At 38.6% G+C, this 18,095-nt stretch overlaps 1 protein-coding gene across 1 annotated transcript in view; it reads left to right on the top strand.

Moving 5' to 3' along the window:
- LOC124789695 (DNA polymerase delta subunit 2) overlaps positions 1-18,095 on the top strand; it is a 104,657-nt gene that overhangs the window by 79,739 nt on the left and 6,823 nt on the right. The window contains exons 5-6 of the mRNA XM_047257138.1: positions 453-571; positions 10,646-10,738. Of these exons, the coding sequence (XP_047113094.1) occupies positions 453-571; positions 10,646-10,738 (212 nt within the window). The remainder of the gene's footprint in view (positions 1-452; positions 572-10,645; positions 10,739-18,095) is intronic.

The raw sequence follows: 18,095 nt of genomic DNA, 5'->3' as shown, positions 1-18,095 counted from the left end.
TAAAAGAAAAAATGTCAAGAATTAAAGACAGTAGTAGAGTATGCATTAACGGAATGTGAAAATAATTTGGAATGTTGCCATGAAGTGGGATCGTTTTACAGTGATGGCATTATATCAAAAGTTGAAGTTTAGTGACAAATGAATACTAATACTAGTTGAACTACATGAGCACGTCACAACCCAGTTCACAGTTTTGGGCAGACAGTACCTCTCCCAAACTTGGATGAGTGGCAGTGAATGCAGTGCTGTGTTGTATAGTGGGTTAGCTACAGCTTATCGATTCTTTTGAGAATGCACACTACTGGAAAGTTAGCAATTAAAACTTTTTGAAAAAAAGTTTAATATTGAATTCTTTGATTCTGTCTGGTTTGAACTTGCAACTATATTTTAAGATTAAAGAACATTTATTTAATGAGCATGAAATGCGATGTAATTTTTCACATTTCCAACAGGCAATAGCATCAGAGATCGCAATCCACCACCAGTCCACCATCTTACAAGCACGAGCAGGAGTGTTGTTGATGCAGTTGCTGCAACTCGACTTTTTGATGACTTTCTTGTTCAACTCACAGTAAGACATTTGTGATTTTGTTTTGATTGATTATATTCCTAACCTAGTTTGTGATAGTTTTAGTTTGTGAATGTCCAATGGTTCAGTGAAAAGTAATTTAATACTGTATATTTTTTTTAAAAAAGTTATATCATCTTGTTAATGACCAATGTTTCAAAATGCTTTGCTAAAAGTTTTAACTAGAGTTGCTTTTGTCATTTTTTTTCTCCATATCAAATGATGCTTAGGAAAAACGATCTTTTAAGGTGGTGGTTAGAAATAATTACTATTAATTTCTTTCCTAATTGTGTATCTTTTATCATGAAAAGAGGGTAATTCCAGATCTGCTTAGGGAACAGCCCCTCATTTTAGGTAACACTGGGATGAGTTTTGCATGTCGTCTTGACTCCCGCCAAGAATACTTCGAGGGAGAATTTCAGCTGCTACTGAATGAGGGTTAATACATTTACTTTTTGTCAGCAGTTGATGAAGAACATAATGCTGTGACAAAAATATTAATAGTTTTAAAATTTTTTGAACTCTTTTACCTTGTTTCTATTGGAAAGTCAGTGGTTATAACAAATGAAAAAAAAAATTGGAACAGCAGTTACATGCCTCCTAGAGTGGTGCCTGCTTCTTACTAGCTTCAGCAGACTCCTATGGAGTAAGGAGTCTGGTGATGACCAGAACAATGGTTGAAACCGGTCACCAGTAAATAAATTAACATCTTTTTGAAGTTAGGGCTGTTTCATAACAGGGTGTATACGCTCCAGGACAACTGAGAAATCCATGAAAAACCTGGGAATTTTTTCATCCGGGAGAAAACTGGGAAAAACCCAGGAATTTTTAAGAATTCTGTGAATAATTTTTGTTGTTTTAGTTTTCAGTTAAATTTTTGTAGCTTTGACTGGTAAGAACTGGTACTCTAACAAAGAATTTTACTTTAGCCTGTTACTGCAATATAATACTGCAGCAATAATGAGGAAAAAAATAAAATAAATAAAGCTTAAGTTGCAAAGGAAATACGCCATTTACAGCAACAAAACACAGCGCACACACAAGCGCCTGCCGACAGCAAAATGTGTCAAAGGCTTTAGGACGAAGACTGCAATAATTCATAACAACAAACTGCTTTTGATGGGTGTGACGTCACAGCAGTTAACATTAGATTCATTTGAGAAGTTGCCAGCAGGCTTATGCGCGTGCGCAGTTGGGTCTTGTGACAGTACCTTCTCACTCTTCTGGCTACTTGAAGTGCGGCTGTTAGCTGTATCCAAGCTAACTAGTCACGAACTGTATCAGTAGTAGAAACAAGCAGTCAGATGTGATCCAGAAACATTTCTCTGGCGCATCCAAGCCGCCAGATTCGCGCGTGTGCAGAGCAGTCTGAGTCGTAGTGGGATAAGGGGCAGCCTCCATGTGAACCGTGTTTACATTTAGTTTGCTGTTTCCTCTTGGTTTACAGATCACAAAAACAAAACATTTTTCTGTTGCCGGGAGCTGTAAAGTGAATTAAAATATAAACATAATTATTTAAAGCTAAAATATGTTATTAGTCTCAGTTTTCTGATTTTATTTTATTTCCAGGTTTTTGGCTGTTGGGTATTAATTGCCTTGCAGAACAATGAAGTTATTTTTGTCGATTTGCTAAAAAAATTGTCTTTAATTAACTTTTTCTGCAGAGGCTTACAATTTATTTGAAACACTATTGGTTAGTGTCAACTGTTTGCAGTATTTCAAGTGCACATTGCTATCTTCGACGTATGGCATTATGCCATTGAACTAAACACGAGATAATACACTACTGGTACTTAAAGAAAATTTGCATTCTGAAAACCACACTTCTTTGTGAATCTGGACACACAGATGTGCTCTTTAAGCCGAATTATGGATTTTAGTATGGTTTACGAAATTCTGATGCTCTTGGAGTATCCTCAGATGTCCTGTTTCATTTATCACGTAATGTAAGATCTCTTAACGCAATTACGTACGAACATACGGGCTATGTATGTCATTGTGGCTTCGCAGGCACAGTAAACCGTTTTCTGGCACTTCCTGACAACTGCTGAAATGAATTCTAATAGGTGGCCGGAAAATATTGCAGTGTTACTTTCAAAGTACATTTAATTTCAAGCAATATTAATTAAGTTCATGTGCAAACGTGCTTTGAATTTCTTAAATCAAAGAGCATTTGATTTTCATTTGAAGCTTAACACTTTGAGGACCAGCCACTTAGAAGAATTTCTAGCTCAGAAGATCAGATATTTACATCATTACTTAAAGTTTTACTGGCACATTTGTGTAATATATCGAAGTGTAACACCAGCAAAAAAGACAAATATTATATGTGAAACCTTAGCTTTTCATGTAGATTTAATTTAGACTTCGCTACTTAACATTGATGTTGGTACAGGCTGACTACAGCAAGTGTCTATGCTCTGAATCACTACTTTTTACATGCGACACATCATCCGAAAGACGAGAACAGAGTTTCCGAAACCGTTTTCCGCTGTTGTGTTAACATGTTAGGGTCTCAAGCGGATTTGCTAGCCCAGTTAACTACGGTGCGTGGAAAACACCAGATGTAGTTTATCATTTAGTCAGCACAATTGCTATTTCCCTTCAGTTAGACGAGGTGTAAACAACTTCAGTCTAACATTTCTACTTATCCTACACTGTACGAAAAGCCACTCTATCAATATTAGCTGACATTTTTAAAAACAGGACGAAACCTGAGAGCCCAAACACGTTTCAATACCGGCTGCATTTGCATGTCAGCGAAAATCAATTGCGGACCTGGAAAACAGGCAAACAGAAGTGGATTTCTAGAATCAATTTTGGAGTAATTATGTGACCACCCAGGAGTGGTATTGGGAGATCGATTTACGTAATTGGGTATTGGGAGCCCCATGTAAACACGAATATCTGCTATTATTGGCTGGCAAGATCACGTGACACGAGCTATAATTGGCTTACAAAAACGCATGGCGATCTCGATTTCAATGCTTTGGAAACAAATGTTCTGTGTTTGGTGGAAATCAACTATATAATTATGTAATATGAAAATATACAGCATACATGTTGCTGCAAATCAAAGATCTTTCCAAAACACATTTTTTTCTGGGGTTTGTTTCTTAAAGTGGTGGGAGGTTGTACTTGGGTGTATAAAACCTTAACCATTCAAAAGATTGATAAGTTTTACGATCCCGAGGGAAAGTATACTGTCACTTTACCATGGAAAAAGCATATTTTCACCCTGGAGAAAGTTTATTTTTTAACTGGGAAATCCAGGAATAACCCGAGAATTTTTTTTCCTTGTCCTCGTATACACCCTGTGTAATAAAAAATAAATAAAAAATTAATAGTTTTGTTCTTATCTGAAGGTTTTTTGTAAAACATTTCTCTTCATCCTTGTGAATTTAAACTTTAAAGATTTCAGCCTTCCCTTAATAACATGTACTACTGATATATGGATTGCTGGTGTAACAGGATTTTTTAATTCTGTCAAGGATGAAAGGAAATGCAGTGGAGAAAACTTATGACAGCAGCAGTGTAAGTGGTGCTGTGGTTGCAAAACTGGACCTGCAGAGTGGCCTTCCTTGATCTCCTAATCATTGACATAGCCAAACACTCACAGAAAGCTCCCAGTGAGGAAACCATTTTATTTTGCAGGTTGATGAAATGAGCATAATATATAACTGGTATAAATGAAGCCACCAATCAATAATATATACAATTAACAGTTTGCTTCCTGTTGCTGTTCCGTAGGAAATTTTGACAGGAAATCCACTTTTTATGTAAGACATTCTCGTATGAAATCTCGTATTCGTGGTGTTAAGTGCGGGTCATTTTGAGATAATGTACGTGATTGGGTTGTTTTTGTGTTAAGTGGTTCCAAGTAAGTGTCCTGGTGTGAATGCTTTATCTGGAATCTGTAGGTTCATATGACTATTGGTGAGGTCGTGGAAAAGCTTTGTAGTATGAGTATTTTCATCACAGCATCATTTGATAAAAAGGAAGTCTTTGTGTGTGTTACCAGGCACATACATATTCACCTAGGCTTCTGACAGCTGCAGTGTTGTGTACTCTGAGCCTCCCTCTGTCCTTTCCAGACGCCCTTGTATCAACTGGCATTGCCTGTGTGCATTTGCCTCTGACCTTTCTTTGAACACAGCAGATGTCCTTTGTATACAGTTCTTTGCTCACGAAATAATGATTAGAAAAAATGTATTTGGAACAAATCTAGTGGAATTTTTAGATGAAAATGTGCAGTAGCAGGTAGAGTACAGATGTTCCATTAGTAATGACAAGCACAGAAGTAGGCAGTAAGGCAGTTTAACATCTGATATATGATATGTGTCTTCACGTAACCTGAAATTCTCATGGATGCCAATGCAATAGGCCCATAACATGATTATGAACTATTAGATATGACTGAGTAAAATAAAATGGCACTGGACTGGCATTTGGAAGGATAATGGCACTGGACTTGCATTTGGAAGGATGACAGTTCCAAATTTAGATTTTCCACAGTTGTCTTAAGTCTCTTACTCCAAATACAGTGGAGGCTCAGAACATTTGCTCTCTCTCTCTTTCTCTCTATCTCTATCTCTCAATGTCCTTGTGAATGGTATGCTAGACCATAACATTCTTTTTGATATAAGACTTCCATCTGTGAGGCATATATGTAGATTAATTTTGGGACATTGGGGGATGATGTAAATATACTTATGAGTATCTTCACAAAACACAGTGAAATACAGTCCAATACACAATCTTAGAGAACTCGTATGGACTCCAGAATTCCTGCTGTCTAGCGGTTGTGATGAACTCTGAAACTTTTTGGTTCTAAGTTACGAACTCGGTGTTATAAAATATTGATCATGGCTGTAAACGGCAACAGTAAAGCAATAGTCTTCAGAAGGATGAAAGAATCAGCCAACCAGTTATGTATCACAGGTTTATTAGAACCCTTAACCTATGCTTGAATAATTATAAAATTGATCTATGTTTCAATAATTATAAAATTATCTTCTTCAGAAACAGATTGTAACACTTGTTACATTTTGTGTTGAAAAGTTACATTAGAATTAAGCTGTTTGGCTCTTGTCAAATAAAAATTCATTTCAAAAGCAATAAAATCACGAGTCTTGATCATCAGATAACAACAGTGTGAGCTTCATAGATAAAATTTGATTCTGGTTGGAGCAGCTGGAGATAGCGGTCAGGTGTGTGTGTGTGTGTGTGTGTGTGTGTGTGTGTGTGTGTGTGTGTGTGTGTTTCTTTTCTAAGGAAGGCTTTGGCCAAAAGCTGTTTAACATTCTTTTCATTGTGCCTGTCTGCAACTCAGTGTGTCAACCTCACAGTGAATAGCAGTTGATCCTTTTCAAAATGTTGTTGATCTTCCTGTCTGGACTTTCCACTGTTTAACATCTATTGTATTTTATATAATACCGTATTATCTTCATCATCTTATTACTATTGATTGTGATGATGTCGCTGGAAGTTTTTGTACAATTTTTCTCCTTTGATTCCCTGGTTCTATGTGCACACACTTAGTTGCTGCCCCCCCCCCCCTCCCCCGCCTGTAATTTGTTGTGTTTAAATATTTTATCAAATTTTAAAGTGAGTGAAGAAGTCATTTGTAACCCATCATTGGGTTTGTCTTCAGTGCTGTTGTCTCTTAAATAGAGGGAGAAGCCTGTGAATTGCGCTTCTGTAGAAACACAAAACACAGATAATGATGCTAGTACTGCAAAGAGCTGGTAGTAATTTCCTTCACTTTTCCTGTTTCCAAATTGCAGTCAGGTTAGTATGCAGGGGGTTCTTCATTCCAGTCGCAAAAGCCACTGCCCAAAGGGTCTTCTTGTCGTGGACACTATGTGAGTTCGCTGTTATGGTCCAAACTGTACTCAACAGAGTAGACTGAGTGAATTACAGCTAGTCAGTGATGTTTGGATGCAAAGATATGGTATACAATGACAAAGACTGTAACTTGTATACTACATGTCCTTAACTGTTCAGGTCAGTGTAAGCAGCAGTCAGTTTTGTGGTAGAATGACTAATCTCCCTCTGTTATTTGAGTCAGGCAGGCAGCACACCGGAATTTCAAAAACCAATTCAGAAAATTGTATTGGCTTTCAAGATTTCCTGCATGAGAGTGTGACAAGGAATCTGAGAATGTTGGAAGAGGCCAAGGAAAGATGTTTTTAGATGTGATTAATTGTTGCAGTGCACGTACAAGAGCATAGAAGTAATTAAAAATTACCTTTTGGAAGCGAGATTATAAAAATTACAGCCTTGCTGATTAACTTTTAACTTAAATAAACTAACTTAAATAACTTTTAACTTAAATAAAAGCTGCTTTTCATCTATACTAAAACCCCCTTCTTAAAATTTCAGTGGATTGATCCAAAAAAAGTGTAAAATGCAGGTAAGCATAAAATACAGTAAAGCATAGAAAACACAACAAGTGGAAATGAATAAATTTTTCTTATTGCCACTCTTTTTATTCTGTATTGTTCAAAATATGAAATTAAAACAATTTAAATTTTGCCTATTTAAAAAAATCTGAAGTAATTATGTGTGTTGTTTCTTTCTAACAGCAGTTAGCTCTACTTTTCTCTCCTCAACATAGAAAGCATCAACCACAAAGGCAGTGGGTGAGTGCACACACACACACACACACACACACACAGGTTTCTCTCTTCGTTGAGATTGTTTTAAAACACGAAGTAAAAGTTTTTCATGTACCTCTTTTAAAGAGATAATCATGTTCTAATGTGAAATTTACTACTGATAGTCATTATAAAATTATGATAAATAAAATTTGAAACACAATATTGGTTAAAACACTTAAGTTGGCAGTGTTTGTAAATAGAAAACAGTAGGTAACAAATTACAGCTTGTTTCCGATGAGTATGTCACTCGGCTCAGGGATGTCCTGAGTGAGAAAGAGGGCGGAAATTGTCATCATGCCTTGGAGCAACCTAACACTGCATGCTCAATACAGATTAGCTTATTTCACATAGAAGTACAAGGTCCATGAAAGCCCATTATAAAGACAGCTGTTTTCAAAAGTGATGTTTATTTGTATAAATTACCATGAAATTAAATTACAGCTTTTGTAATACAACAGAATGAGCAGAAGAAAGGTTGCTATTAGCAGCACTATAATCAGATTGTGAATATCGTTAAGGCAGTGACTCAGCGTACTTTCTTTCCCACCTTTCCAAAGACCGCAAATCTATAATAAAGATAGCCACGACCCAACATGCAGACAATGAAAATCTTGCTTACCGTACAAATGCCACATTACATGATTAGTAACTTTGGATATAGTTGTGTTTTCTGCATAGCCTCAAAGCTGACTTTGAGCAGGATTGTGATGCACTTTTTGCCAAAATCTGCATAAAAACCTATGTTAAAGGTCAAAATAACATAAAAGAAAACTTAAAATGCAGACAGTGTTGTAACACAGAATCATTAATGATGGGAAAGTGTTGTATTGAAATAATAGGACATCTGTTAGGACTGACAAAAAGAATGTAAAATCCGAGAACATAAAAACTGGATTTTTCTGTGTTGTGTGATGGCAGAACAATCCCACTTTCGTGTTCTGGAATCAAGCCTGGCTCTGTCCTATGTGTTATTTTCCGTTACAGCCAATTCTCTTTTCTGTAGTATTTTCACCTGTTGTCCCAAATAAAGGAATAGCTGATTCTGAAAGCCAGTACTTGTAACCTTTTATTCATTTTTGGGTTTCTGTACGTTTGCCGGTAAAAATGGAACACAAATTGTCTCACTTTGTTGTCTGCCTGTCCACCGGTTGAAGACCATTTTTTCTCAGGAATGTGTAGAGGTATCAAGTTGAAATTTATGTCAAATACTAAGGTCTATGGTTCCTTGATGGTGTAAATAATTTAAGCTTCTAAATCAATGCAGTTATAAAGTAAGGCCATGTATGTTACATATTTTGATACTCACAAACTCACCTGTCTATATACATGTTTTCCCTGGTGGTCTAATGAAGACACGCTAACCTGGCCTTCATCTCACCAGAAACGTGGTTCGGATTCCATGTTAAACTGTAGGTCCACTTTTCCTGTTGGACAACTAGGGTAGGTTAAGGACACGAAAGTCACCAAAGTGGCATCCAATATAAAGACTAGCACCAGTGCATTGAGCCACACGAAATTACAAATAATAATAATAATGATAATAATAATAATAATAATAATAATACAGAAATCTGTAATTATTGATACATGTTCAATTACCCGAAAGTTCCTAAATGCAATATAACACATACCGTACAGTTGAAAGGAAGTGACGCTTGATCAAGGTCCGCGTCACTTTCCATTTTTAACCAGACTTAACGTCTGAGAAAGTAAAGAAATAATAATAATAATCTGTATACCTACAAGGAAGTGGCATATCCAACTTGTCGACGCCCAGTGCAAGCTGCTAAGGACAAAAACTTGAGGGTTCTTGATCTTATATTGTAGGAATCATTTACGAAGACATTTTTTTCAAATTCTAGCCCTGAGGTGGTGAAATAGAGACGAAAGGTTTTTCGAAAATGTGTCACTGTTAAGTCAATTTTGAAGCTAGAACTACGAAAACTGGTATTTGGTTTCTTGGTCAGAAGTAAAGAAATAAGTGTTTCAGCATCTTTGGAAATTCAACCCCTAAGGGGGTGAAATAGTGGGTGCGAGTTTTTTAAAGTAAATCATTATTAAAGAACTACTGTAGAATTTTTAAAGGTATGTCCACAAAAACTGGTATTTGACTTCTTGGTTGGATATATAACAGAGTTTATGAAAAATTCGGCCCCTAAGAGGATGAAAGAGGGGATGAAAGTTATGAAAATATATCACTAAGAAAGCATTTTTAAGCTAAATCTATGAAAGACTGTATTTGGCTTTTCGGTTAGAAATAAAAAATAGTGTTTTTGGAAATTCAACCCCTAAGTGGGTGAAATAAGGTCTGTATGATTCACTGACTTAGCATAGCCCAACTCAAACTGCGAAGTATAGAAACTTGAAATTGGGAGAGGGTGTTGATCTTATACTGTAGGTATTGTTTAGGAAGGAATTGTTCAAAATTCAGCCTCTGCAGTGGGGTGATGTATGGGACGAAAGATTTTTGACAATATATCACTGTTAAGGCAATTTGGAGCTAGAACTATAAAAATTGGTATTTGGTTTCCTGGCCAGAAATTAAAAAAAAGAGCGCATCACCAATTTTTGGAAATTGAACCTCTCAGGGGATAAAATAACGGGTGAATGTGTTTTAAAGCTACGCTATGAAAATTGGTATTTGACTTCTCGGTTAAAAATAGAAAAAAAATGTTTCATTGCTACTGGAAACTCCCTGCAGCATGTTTTAGTAAATTCAATCACTATGGGGGTAAAATAGGAGATAGAAGTTTTTAGGCAAATATTTCATTACGAAAATGTTTTTAAAACTAGATCTTTGAAAATTGGTATTGGACTTCTAAGGAAATACGTGTTAGAGGATGAAAGTTTATATGGAAATAGAACCCGAACGATTCGAAAGGTAGGATTAACAAAACGCCTCTTGACACATTTTGGTAAGAAGTACATTTGGAAAATACCTTGCTTCTTAATTTGCGTGAAACGTGTAAATGATGTTGCAATTTGTGAACAACATAAAATTTTGATTGAAGATACACAAAGAAATCTGTGCAGACCATACAGTTTATGCGAGCAATGGAGCAGGCACTAAGCTAGTTATCTATTACACAATTAAGATCATATGGAACCCTCAGAACACGAGTCCTACTCACATTTGTCCGGTTTCTTGTTTTGTTTCATGGTAAGTAGAGGCTTACCTTTTGTCCTTGAATGACTGTATCATTACATCTTGTCACAGTATTGTTTATAAATGTGAATCCCACAAATATTCATTGTAGCAATCTGAATCACTAGTCTTAGTGTGTCAAACTTTGTTATGGAACTGTAACCAGTAGTGTAGCTATTTGTAGCCCGGATGCTGATATGTAGTATTCAAATAGCAAATAAATAAAATAGTGTTACTTACGCTGTCATGCATTACTTCTTTTTGTTAAAGAGCAGTATTGAAGTGGACCTGATGCCTGGAGAATTTGACCCTGCCAATGTTATGATACCACAACAACCAATGCACTATTGTATGCTTCCGCAGGTGAGTTTTAAAAAGTGATTCTATCATATGATACATGCCTTTTTAGAATGGTTGATCTGATATAAATTGCTCAAAGAAGTTTTGCACTTCCATTATAAACTGCTGTGTGGTCTGAGTTTGTTTGATCGACAACCCTTGTTATTAGAGCATGCTGCATGTCCAAACAAGAACATATTCTGCTTAGTTTGTCTGCAGACACTGAAGGATCTTTTAAAGTTTACACTTTGTATGCATTGTCACTTTATAGCAATAAGGGTTTTCACCAGGGGAAGTTAAGTGACAAAGTTACATATGACACATCATTATCATCATCATCATCATTTGAACTTTTTAGCTACTATCATGAGGCCCAAAACATTGAAGATTTGGGTTATACTGGTTGGTTGTGGGCAGCAACTCCACCTGGTGGCTGCTGCATACAAATTATGGCTATTCCACAAGGAGAACTGAACAATGCTATGCACTGGCTTTCTGGAAGAAAAAGGGAGGACCCCATTGACCCAAACAGTACATAACCACCTCCACATAATCAATTTGGCCTTTCTGCCTCCATTACGAGCAAAAGTACAAACCCCTCCAGTACTTTATGAGAAGAAGATAAGCAAGAGAGAATGTGGAATGGAGCCTAGAGCAGAACCATGCATCTACATTAATTACGATGCAAGGTTCCTTTAGACTTGGTTGAAGACATATGGAAGTTTGGGTCTGGCCATCGCTTGTGCACGGATAGCCAAATGGTAAGGCGACTGCTTGTGATAAGCAGGAAATCCAGGTTCAAGTCCCGGTCCGGTACAAATTTTTATTGTCGTTATTCCATTCTACAGCTGATAGTAGTCCTTATTTGCAATTGCAAATTCATTTCATGTGTTTCGTAAAATGACTGTAGTCGTTGCAGTGCCTGTTCCTGTGGACTTTGCATCATAATCAGAATAATGCAGGCACTGCAATATTGTATTTAAAATTGGTATACTTTTGCAGGCGTTTTAACTGGGAACCCCCCCCCCCCCCCCCCCCCCCCCACTCCCATTCTGATGTAGAATTGAACAGCTTCTTGGAGTTAGGAAAATCACTTGTCCATATATATGTTTGACCAAAAAAAAAACAAACAAATTTTTGTACGCTATTTGGCATCAACTGTTCTTTCATCCTCAAGAAGTATTGTTCACAAGGTGTCCAATGTAACAACAAATCAAGCAATCATTTTCTTGCAACTGTTCTGTGAACAGACCACTTCATTCTGGAACACTCAGTCAATTGTTTGTCATTTACTGTAGCATGGCCATGTCTTTTGTAGTGAAGTTGTTTGCTTTCATAAAGCTCATTGCTTCAAAATTATTTTATTATGTTTTTCCGGCCCCATGTCATACAAACACAACTATAACCAGTTTTCACCCTGTGGAGAATTATCATCACATGATATATTTTAAAAAAGAAAAGTAAGAGTAGTAATAAAATACTGTGAAACATTTTATCTTTGGTAAATGTAGAGTTGGACTGGCTGGGAAAGCTGCTTATAGTGTAAACATGCTTCAGTGCTCTTGATTGGTGGAACTGAATGCTGTAATTAACTGGATAATAGTATGAAGTATGTAAACCTCCAGTCAAAAGTGTACAATTTAAAATATTTACAATATGTAATTCGTTGTCAGATATAGCCTATCCTTCTCAAAGTAACCCCTCAGGGGCTTAGCATTCAAGCTGTGCTGCATGCTGGTGAGGTGCATGGCTGTTGAGGTGAAACAGTGCTAGTGGGCACCTCAGCTATATGAGGCTTGCTCAGGCACACAGGGCTGTCTGGGTGAGCTCTTATTCCCTTAACTGCATGTAGGGCTGAAATGGATCCTCTGAAATTTTCTTTTCCTCCTCCCAGCAGAAAGGGTGGGCCGCTGAAAGGTACTAACACCCAGTGTAATAAGAGGGCTTAGGTAGCCAGCCTTCTAGATGCGAGAGTAAACAAGTAAAAAGTAGAAAGAGTAACAGAACACAGGCTGGCAATCACAATGTGTTTTTAGTAGTAAAAAGGAAAGAATAAAGTTTCAAGAAAGTGTCGCCTTTCTACATCCGGAAGGGCTTAGAAAGAATTGCTGGGACTACAAAATCTGTAAAGTGGTTGTGAAATGGGATGCTGTTGGTTGAAACATCCAGTTCCCAGCAAGCTGTAAACCTACAGAGGGGAATATGCCATTGACATAGAGCTCCACAGCATGTTGAACTTCAGCTAAGATATTCTGCCATATAGGGACCTAGTGGATATTCCTATGGAAGAACTGAAGAGTGGGTGGGCTCCAAGGGGAATTTTTGATGTTCAGAACAGTTTAAAAAGGGTTGAGGGTGAGCTGGTGAAATATGACTCCTTCATTCTTACCTTCAATACCCCCAAACCCCCAGTGTACATAAAAGCAGGCTTTCTTCACCTGAACATTTGGCCGTATGTCCCAAACCCAATGCTCTGTTTTAAATGCCAGCATTTTCGTCATGCAACACTAGGGTGCAAGGGAGAAGCGACATATGGCACCTGTGGTAAGGCTGCTCGTGAAGGAGTCAGTTGCTCATTTCCTGCCAAATGTATCAACTGATCTGGAAATCACACTGTTTGGAGTAGAGACTGTAGAATCTTTCTAGAGGAACGCAAAGTACAGGAAATAAAAACAACAAAGCAATCCCCTATGGTGAGGTAAAAAAAAAAATTACAAGTCCATGAACCGTCACACATTTGCTACATCTTTTGCCTCAGTGCTTCAGAAGCCTGCTCCAAAAGCTGATGCCCCTACACAAACGGAGGTGGCGAGTGTCAGAACTAACTCCTGTAAGTGTCAGTGCACTTGCAAGGCAGCAAGTGTTTCAGAGGCTGTAGTCCTCTCTAGATCAGCCCTAGGCTGAAGCTTTTCAGAAGCCCAGTATGGCCATTACCACTCCTACTCCAGCTCCAGTAAAGCCCTCAAAACAGAGAAAAGCTACTGTAAAGTAGCAACAACAGGTAAAGTCAAGTAGTAAACCATGTCAGACGTGATTGTATCTGATACTTCATCTCACTCTTCCACAGAGCTGATGGAGGTTGAGGTATGTGTGGGGCAATCATCTGATCATCTGAACCTCCACCCGCTGCAGCCTCCCCACTCCTTGGAGAGACAGGATGAAGGTGCTACCCCCAAGATGCTACCCCCGTGATCGATGGCTTCCATACTTCAGTGGAACTTGCAGAGTTCAGAACACATATGGAGGAACTTCGTCTACTATCTCAGGGTAGACCATTGTGTTGGTATCTCCAGGAGAATAATTTCAGTCAGTCGTACATCCCAGAGATACGAGGCTATGTACTCATCAAAAAAGACAACCTGAGTGGAGGGAGAGCCAGAGAAGGAGCAGGTATTTTCATCAGTACTGACTGCCACTCCTTGCTTTTCTCACTAACAATGAATTTACAAGCAGTTGCAATATTAGTGCATGTGCGTCATCCATTGACAATACGTTCACTTTACCTACCACCACATGTTGACTCTAAAAGAGCTTCCTATACTGCTCCCACTACCCCTTCATCTTCTGTGGTGATTTTAATGCACACAATGTGCTTTGGAGCTCTGCATCTACCTGTCCCAGGGATAGAGCAATTGAGAAGCTTCTCACGTCGTCATGTGCATATTTGCAAATTACGGAACAGAGCATGCACTTCTGCATTGCAACTGAGTCGTTCTCTTCCATTAATTTCTCGATGTGCTCTGCAGCTCTAGCTCACATTGCTCAATGGGCAGTGGTCAATGACTTGCATGGAAGTGATAGCTTCCCAATCTGGATTCACCTGCCAGATGGAGTGGAACCTGAAAGGAAACTGCCGTAATGGGTGCTCACAAGGGAACCTCCCCATCACACACCCCTCAGATTTAGTTATAAGTTGGCACAGTGGACAGGCCTTGAAAAACTGAACACAGATCAATCGAGAAAACAGGAAGAAGTTGTGTGGAACTATGAAAAAAATAAGCAAAATATACAAACTGAGTAGTCCATGCGCAATATAGGCAACATTAAGGAGACTTTGAGATCAGGAGTACCGTGGTCCCGTGGTTAGCGTGAGTAGCTGTGGAACGAGAGGTCCTTGGTTCAAGTCTTCCCTCGAGTGAAAAGTTTAATTTTTTTTTTTCAGACAATTATTATCTGTCCATCCGATGCGATCACTTTTTTTCGGAGTGATTATCACATCCACAAGAAAAACTAAATTGGGCAAGGTAGAAGAATCTTTTTACCCATTCGCCAAGAGTACAAGTTAGGTGGGTCGACAACATAGTCCTGTCATGTGACGCACATGCCGTCACCAGTGTCGTATAGAATACATCAGATGTGTTTTCCTGTGGAGGAATCGGTTGACCTATGACCTAGCGATCAAATGTTTTCGGTTCCCATTGGAGAGGCACATCCTTTCGTCTACTAATCACACGGTTTTGCGGTGCGCTCGCAAAACACAGACACTAAACTTATTACAGTGAACAGAGGCATCAATGAACGAACGGACAGATCATAACTTTGCGAAAATAAAGAAAGTAAACTTTTCACTCGAGGGAAGACTTGAACCAAGGACCTCTCGTGTCACAGCTGCTCACGCTAACCACAGGACCACGGCGCTCATGAGCTCACACTGTCCTAGATGTTACCTATTTTGCACATGGACTACTCAGTTTGTATATTTTGCTTATTTTTTCATAGTTCCACACAACTTCTTCCTGTTTTCTCGATTGATCTGTGTTCAGTTCTTCAAGGCCTATCCACTGTGCCAACTTATAACTAAATCTGAGGTGGGTGCAATGGGGAGGTTCCCTTGTCAGTAGAGCAGAGTGGACAGTTAATAGTCAGATAGCCCAGTTTGAACATCGTGTCAATGTTCAAGAATGGGTGCATAATATTACCAAAGTGATCCACTGCACTGATGTAGCATCCAATTCACAGTCCACAGGACAACTGATGAGGCAGCCCGTCTCTTGGTGGAATGATGAATGCCGCTCTGCAATCAGGACTAGGTGTGTGCCTCTGTGTCAGTTCAAGTGCTGATCAACTACAGAGAATCTTGTAGCATTTTGAGCAGTGAGTGCAAAATGTCGCCGGATTATTCGAGAGAGCAATAAGAGGTCATGGCAACAGTTCCTGAACACATTAATTGCTCCATGAAGAGTTCCTTTGTATAGGAGACCATCAGGAGAATTTCTGGGAGGGGAGAGAGTTGCTCCATGGCTGCTGTAATGGGGAACGGCACTCTCCAAATCAATCCGTGAGACATTGTGCAGACTATGGCAGCCTATTTTGCCACAGTTCCTGCAGCTGCCAATTAGGATCCAGGTTTCCAGCACCTTAGAGCAATTGTTGAGAGGAGCAGTTTAGACATCTGGTCCACCACCCATTTTCTGTGAGGGAGCTGGAGTCTGCATTGTCTGCGGCTCGTGACACATTTCCTGGTCATGACAGAATCCATTGCAATATGCTGTGTCACCTCACAAGGCAAAACAAAGATATCTTCATTGCAATTTTTAATGCCATTTGCACATCGGGACACTTTTCTGACTCATGGCGTGAGGCAGTTTTAATTCCTCTTTTAAAACCTGAGAAAGACCGTATGCATATCCAAGTAGTTAAAGCAGATTGTGGAGTGGGTGGTCAGATGGTGCCTTGTCTGGATCTTAGAATCCAGGCAACTCCTTTGTTGCTTTCAGTGTGGATTCAGGAGGTATCGCTCCACCTTTGATAAACTGGCCCTCCTGGATGTGGTTATGTAACAGCCTTTCCTGCGCCATCACCACCTTCTGGATATATTTTTTGACATCGAGAAGGCCCACAATACTACTTGGAGACATCTTATCTTCGATCAGCTTCACAAATGGAGTTTTTGCAGATGTCTTCCCATTTTTAATCGGTTCTTTCTCTTGCCATGGTATTTTAGGTACCAAGTTGGTGATGTCCTGTCTGATCACTTGGAGCAGGACAATGGAGTTGTATATAAGTAGTACCTTCTCCTGCTTCTGGCTACTTCATGCGCAGCTGTAAACTATATTAGCAGTAGCAACAAGCAGCCAGATGCTACCTGGAAAAATTCTTCTGGTGCGCCCAAGTGACCAGATTCGCACATGCGCAGAGCAGTCTGAGCTGTACTGGGGAAGGGGGGTTGTCTCCATGTGACTTGCATTAACATTCAATGATATTGGTGTTTCCTCTTCGTTTACGGCTCTCACATCAAATGAAAACAAAACATATTTCTGCGGCCAGGAGCTATCAGGTGAATTAAAATACATTCATATAATTATGGAAGGCTAAAATATGTTATTAGTTTCAGTTTTTTAATTTTATTTCCGGGTTTTTGGAAGTTGGGCATTAATTGCCTTGCAGAACAATGAAGTTATTTTTGTCGATTTGGTAAAGAAATTTGGTTTTATTAATCTTTTCCACAGAGGCGGTAAATTTATGTGAAACACTCTTGGCTAGTGTCAACTGTTTGCTGAATTTCAAGTGCACGTTTTATCTTCTGGCATGTGTGACATTATGCCATAGTAAAGAACCAAACTTGAGGTAATACAATACTGGTACTCCAAGAAAATTTTCATCGCGAAAACCACACTGGAAAGCTTAATGTCAAGTTGTGGCCTACTTCTTTGTGAATCTGGACATACAAATGTGCACGTTAAGCCAAATTATGCATTTTAGTATGGTTTACGAAGTTCCGGTGCTTTTTTAGTATTCTCTGATGTCCTGTTTCGTTTATGACGCAATGTAGCATCTGTTAATTCTATATATGTACAAACATACAGGCTTCCTGCCTCTTCATAGCTGTGAATGCACGGTAATGCCGTTTTGTGGCACACTCTGACAACTGGTGAAACAAATTCTAACAGGTCATGGGAAAATATTATGAATGGTGGTTTGAAAAGTGTTACTTTCAAAGTAAATTTCATTTTATGCGAGGTGTATTATGTTAGGTGTGCGAATGTGCTTTGAATTTCTCAAATCATAGATCGTTTGTTTCTCATTTAAAGCTTAACGCTTTGAGGGCCAGCCATTTATGCAATTATTTAAAATTTTACTGGCACATTAGTCTGATGTATGTTAAAGTGGAACACAAGCAAAAAAGACCAGCATTACATGTGAAAGCTTCTTGTAGGTATACTGTGTATATTAAAACAAACCATTAACTTTTCCTAATTGTGCGTTTGTACTACTAAACAGCAATGTTGTGATTGGCTGACTACATCACGTGTCCTATGTTCTGAATATCTGCTGTTACCAGCTGGTGAGATCAAGATACAAAAATATGCAGCATACACATTGCCTGGGGTTCATTTTCTAAAGTGCCTGGAAGTTATATGCCGGTGTATGAAACCTTAAC

Source organism: Schistocerca piceifrons, chromosome 3, assembly GCF_021461385.2.
Source record: "Schistocerca piceifrons isolate TAMUIC-IGC-003096 chromosome 3, iqSchPice1.1, whole genome shotgun sequence".
Classification (NCBI taxonomy): Eukaryota; Metazoa; Arthropoda; class Insecta; order Orthoptera; family Acrididae; genus Schistocerca; species Schistocerca piceifrons.
This window is presented reverse-complemented; position numbering and strand designations above follow the sequence as displayed.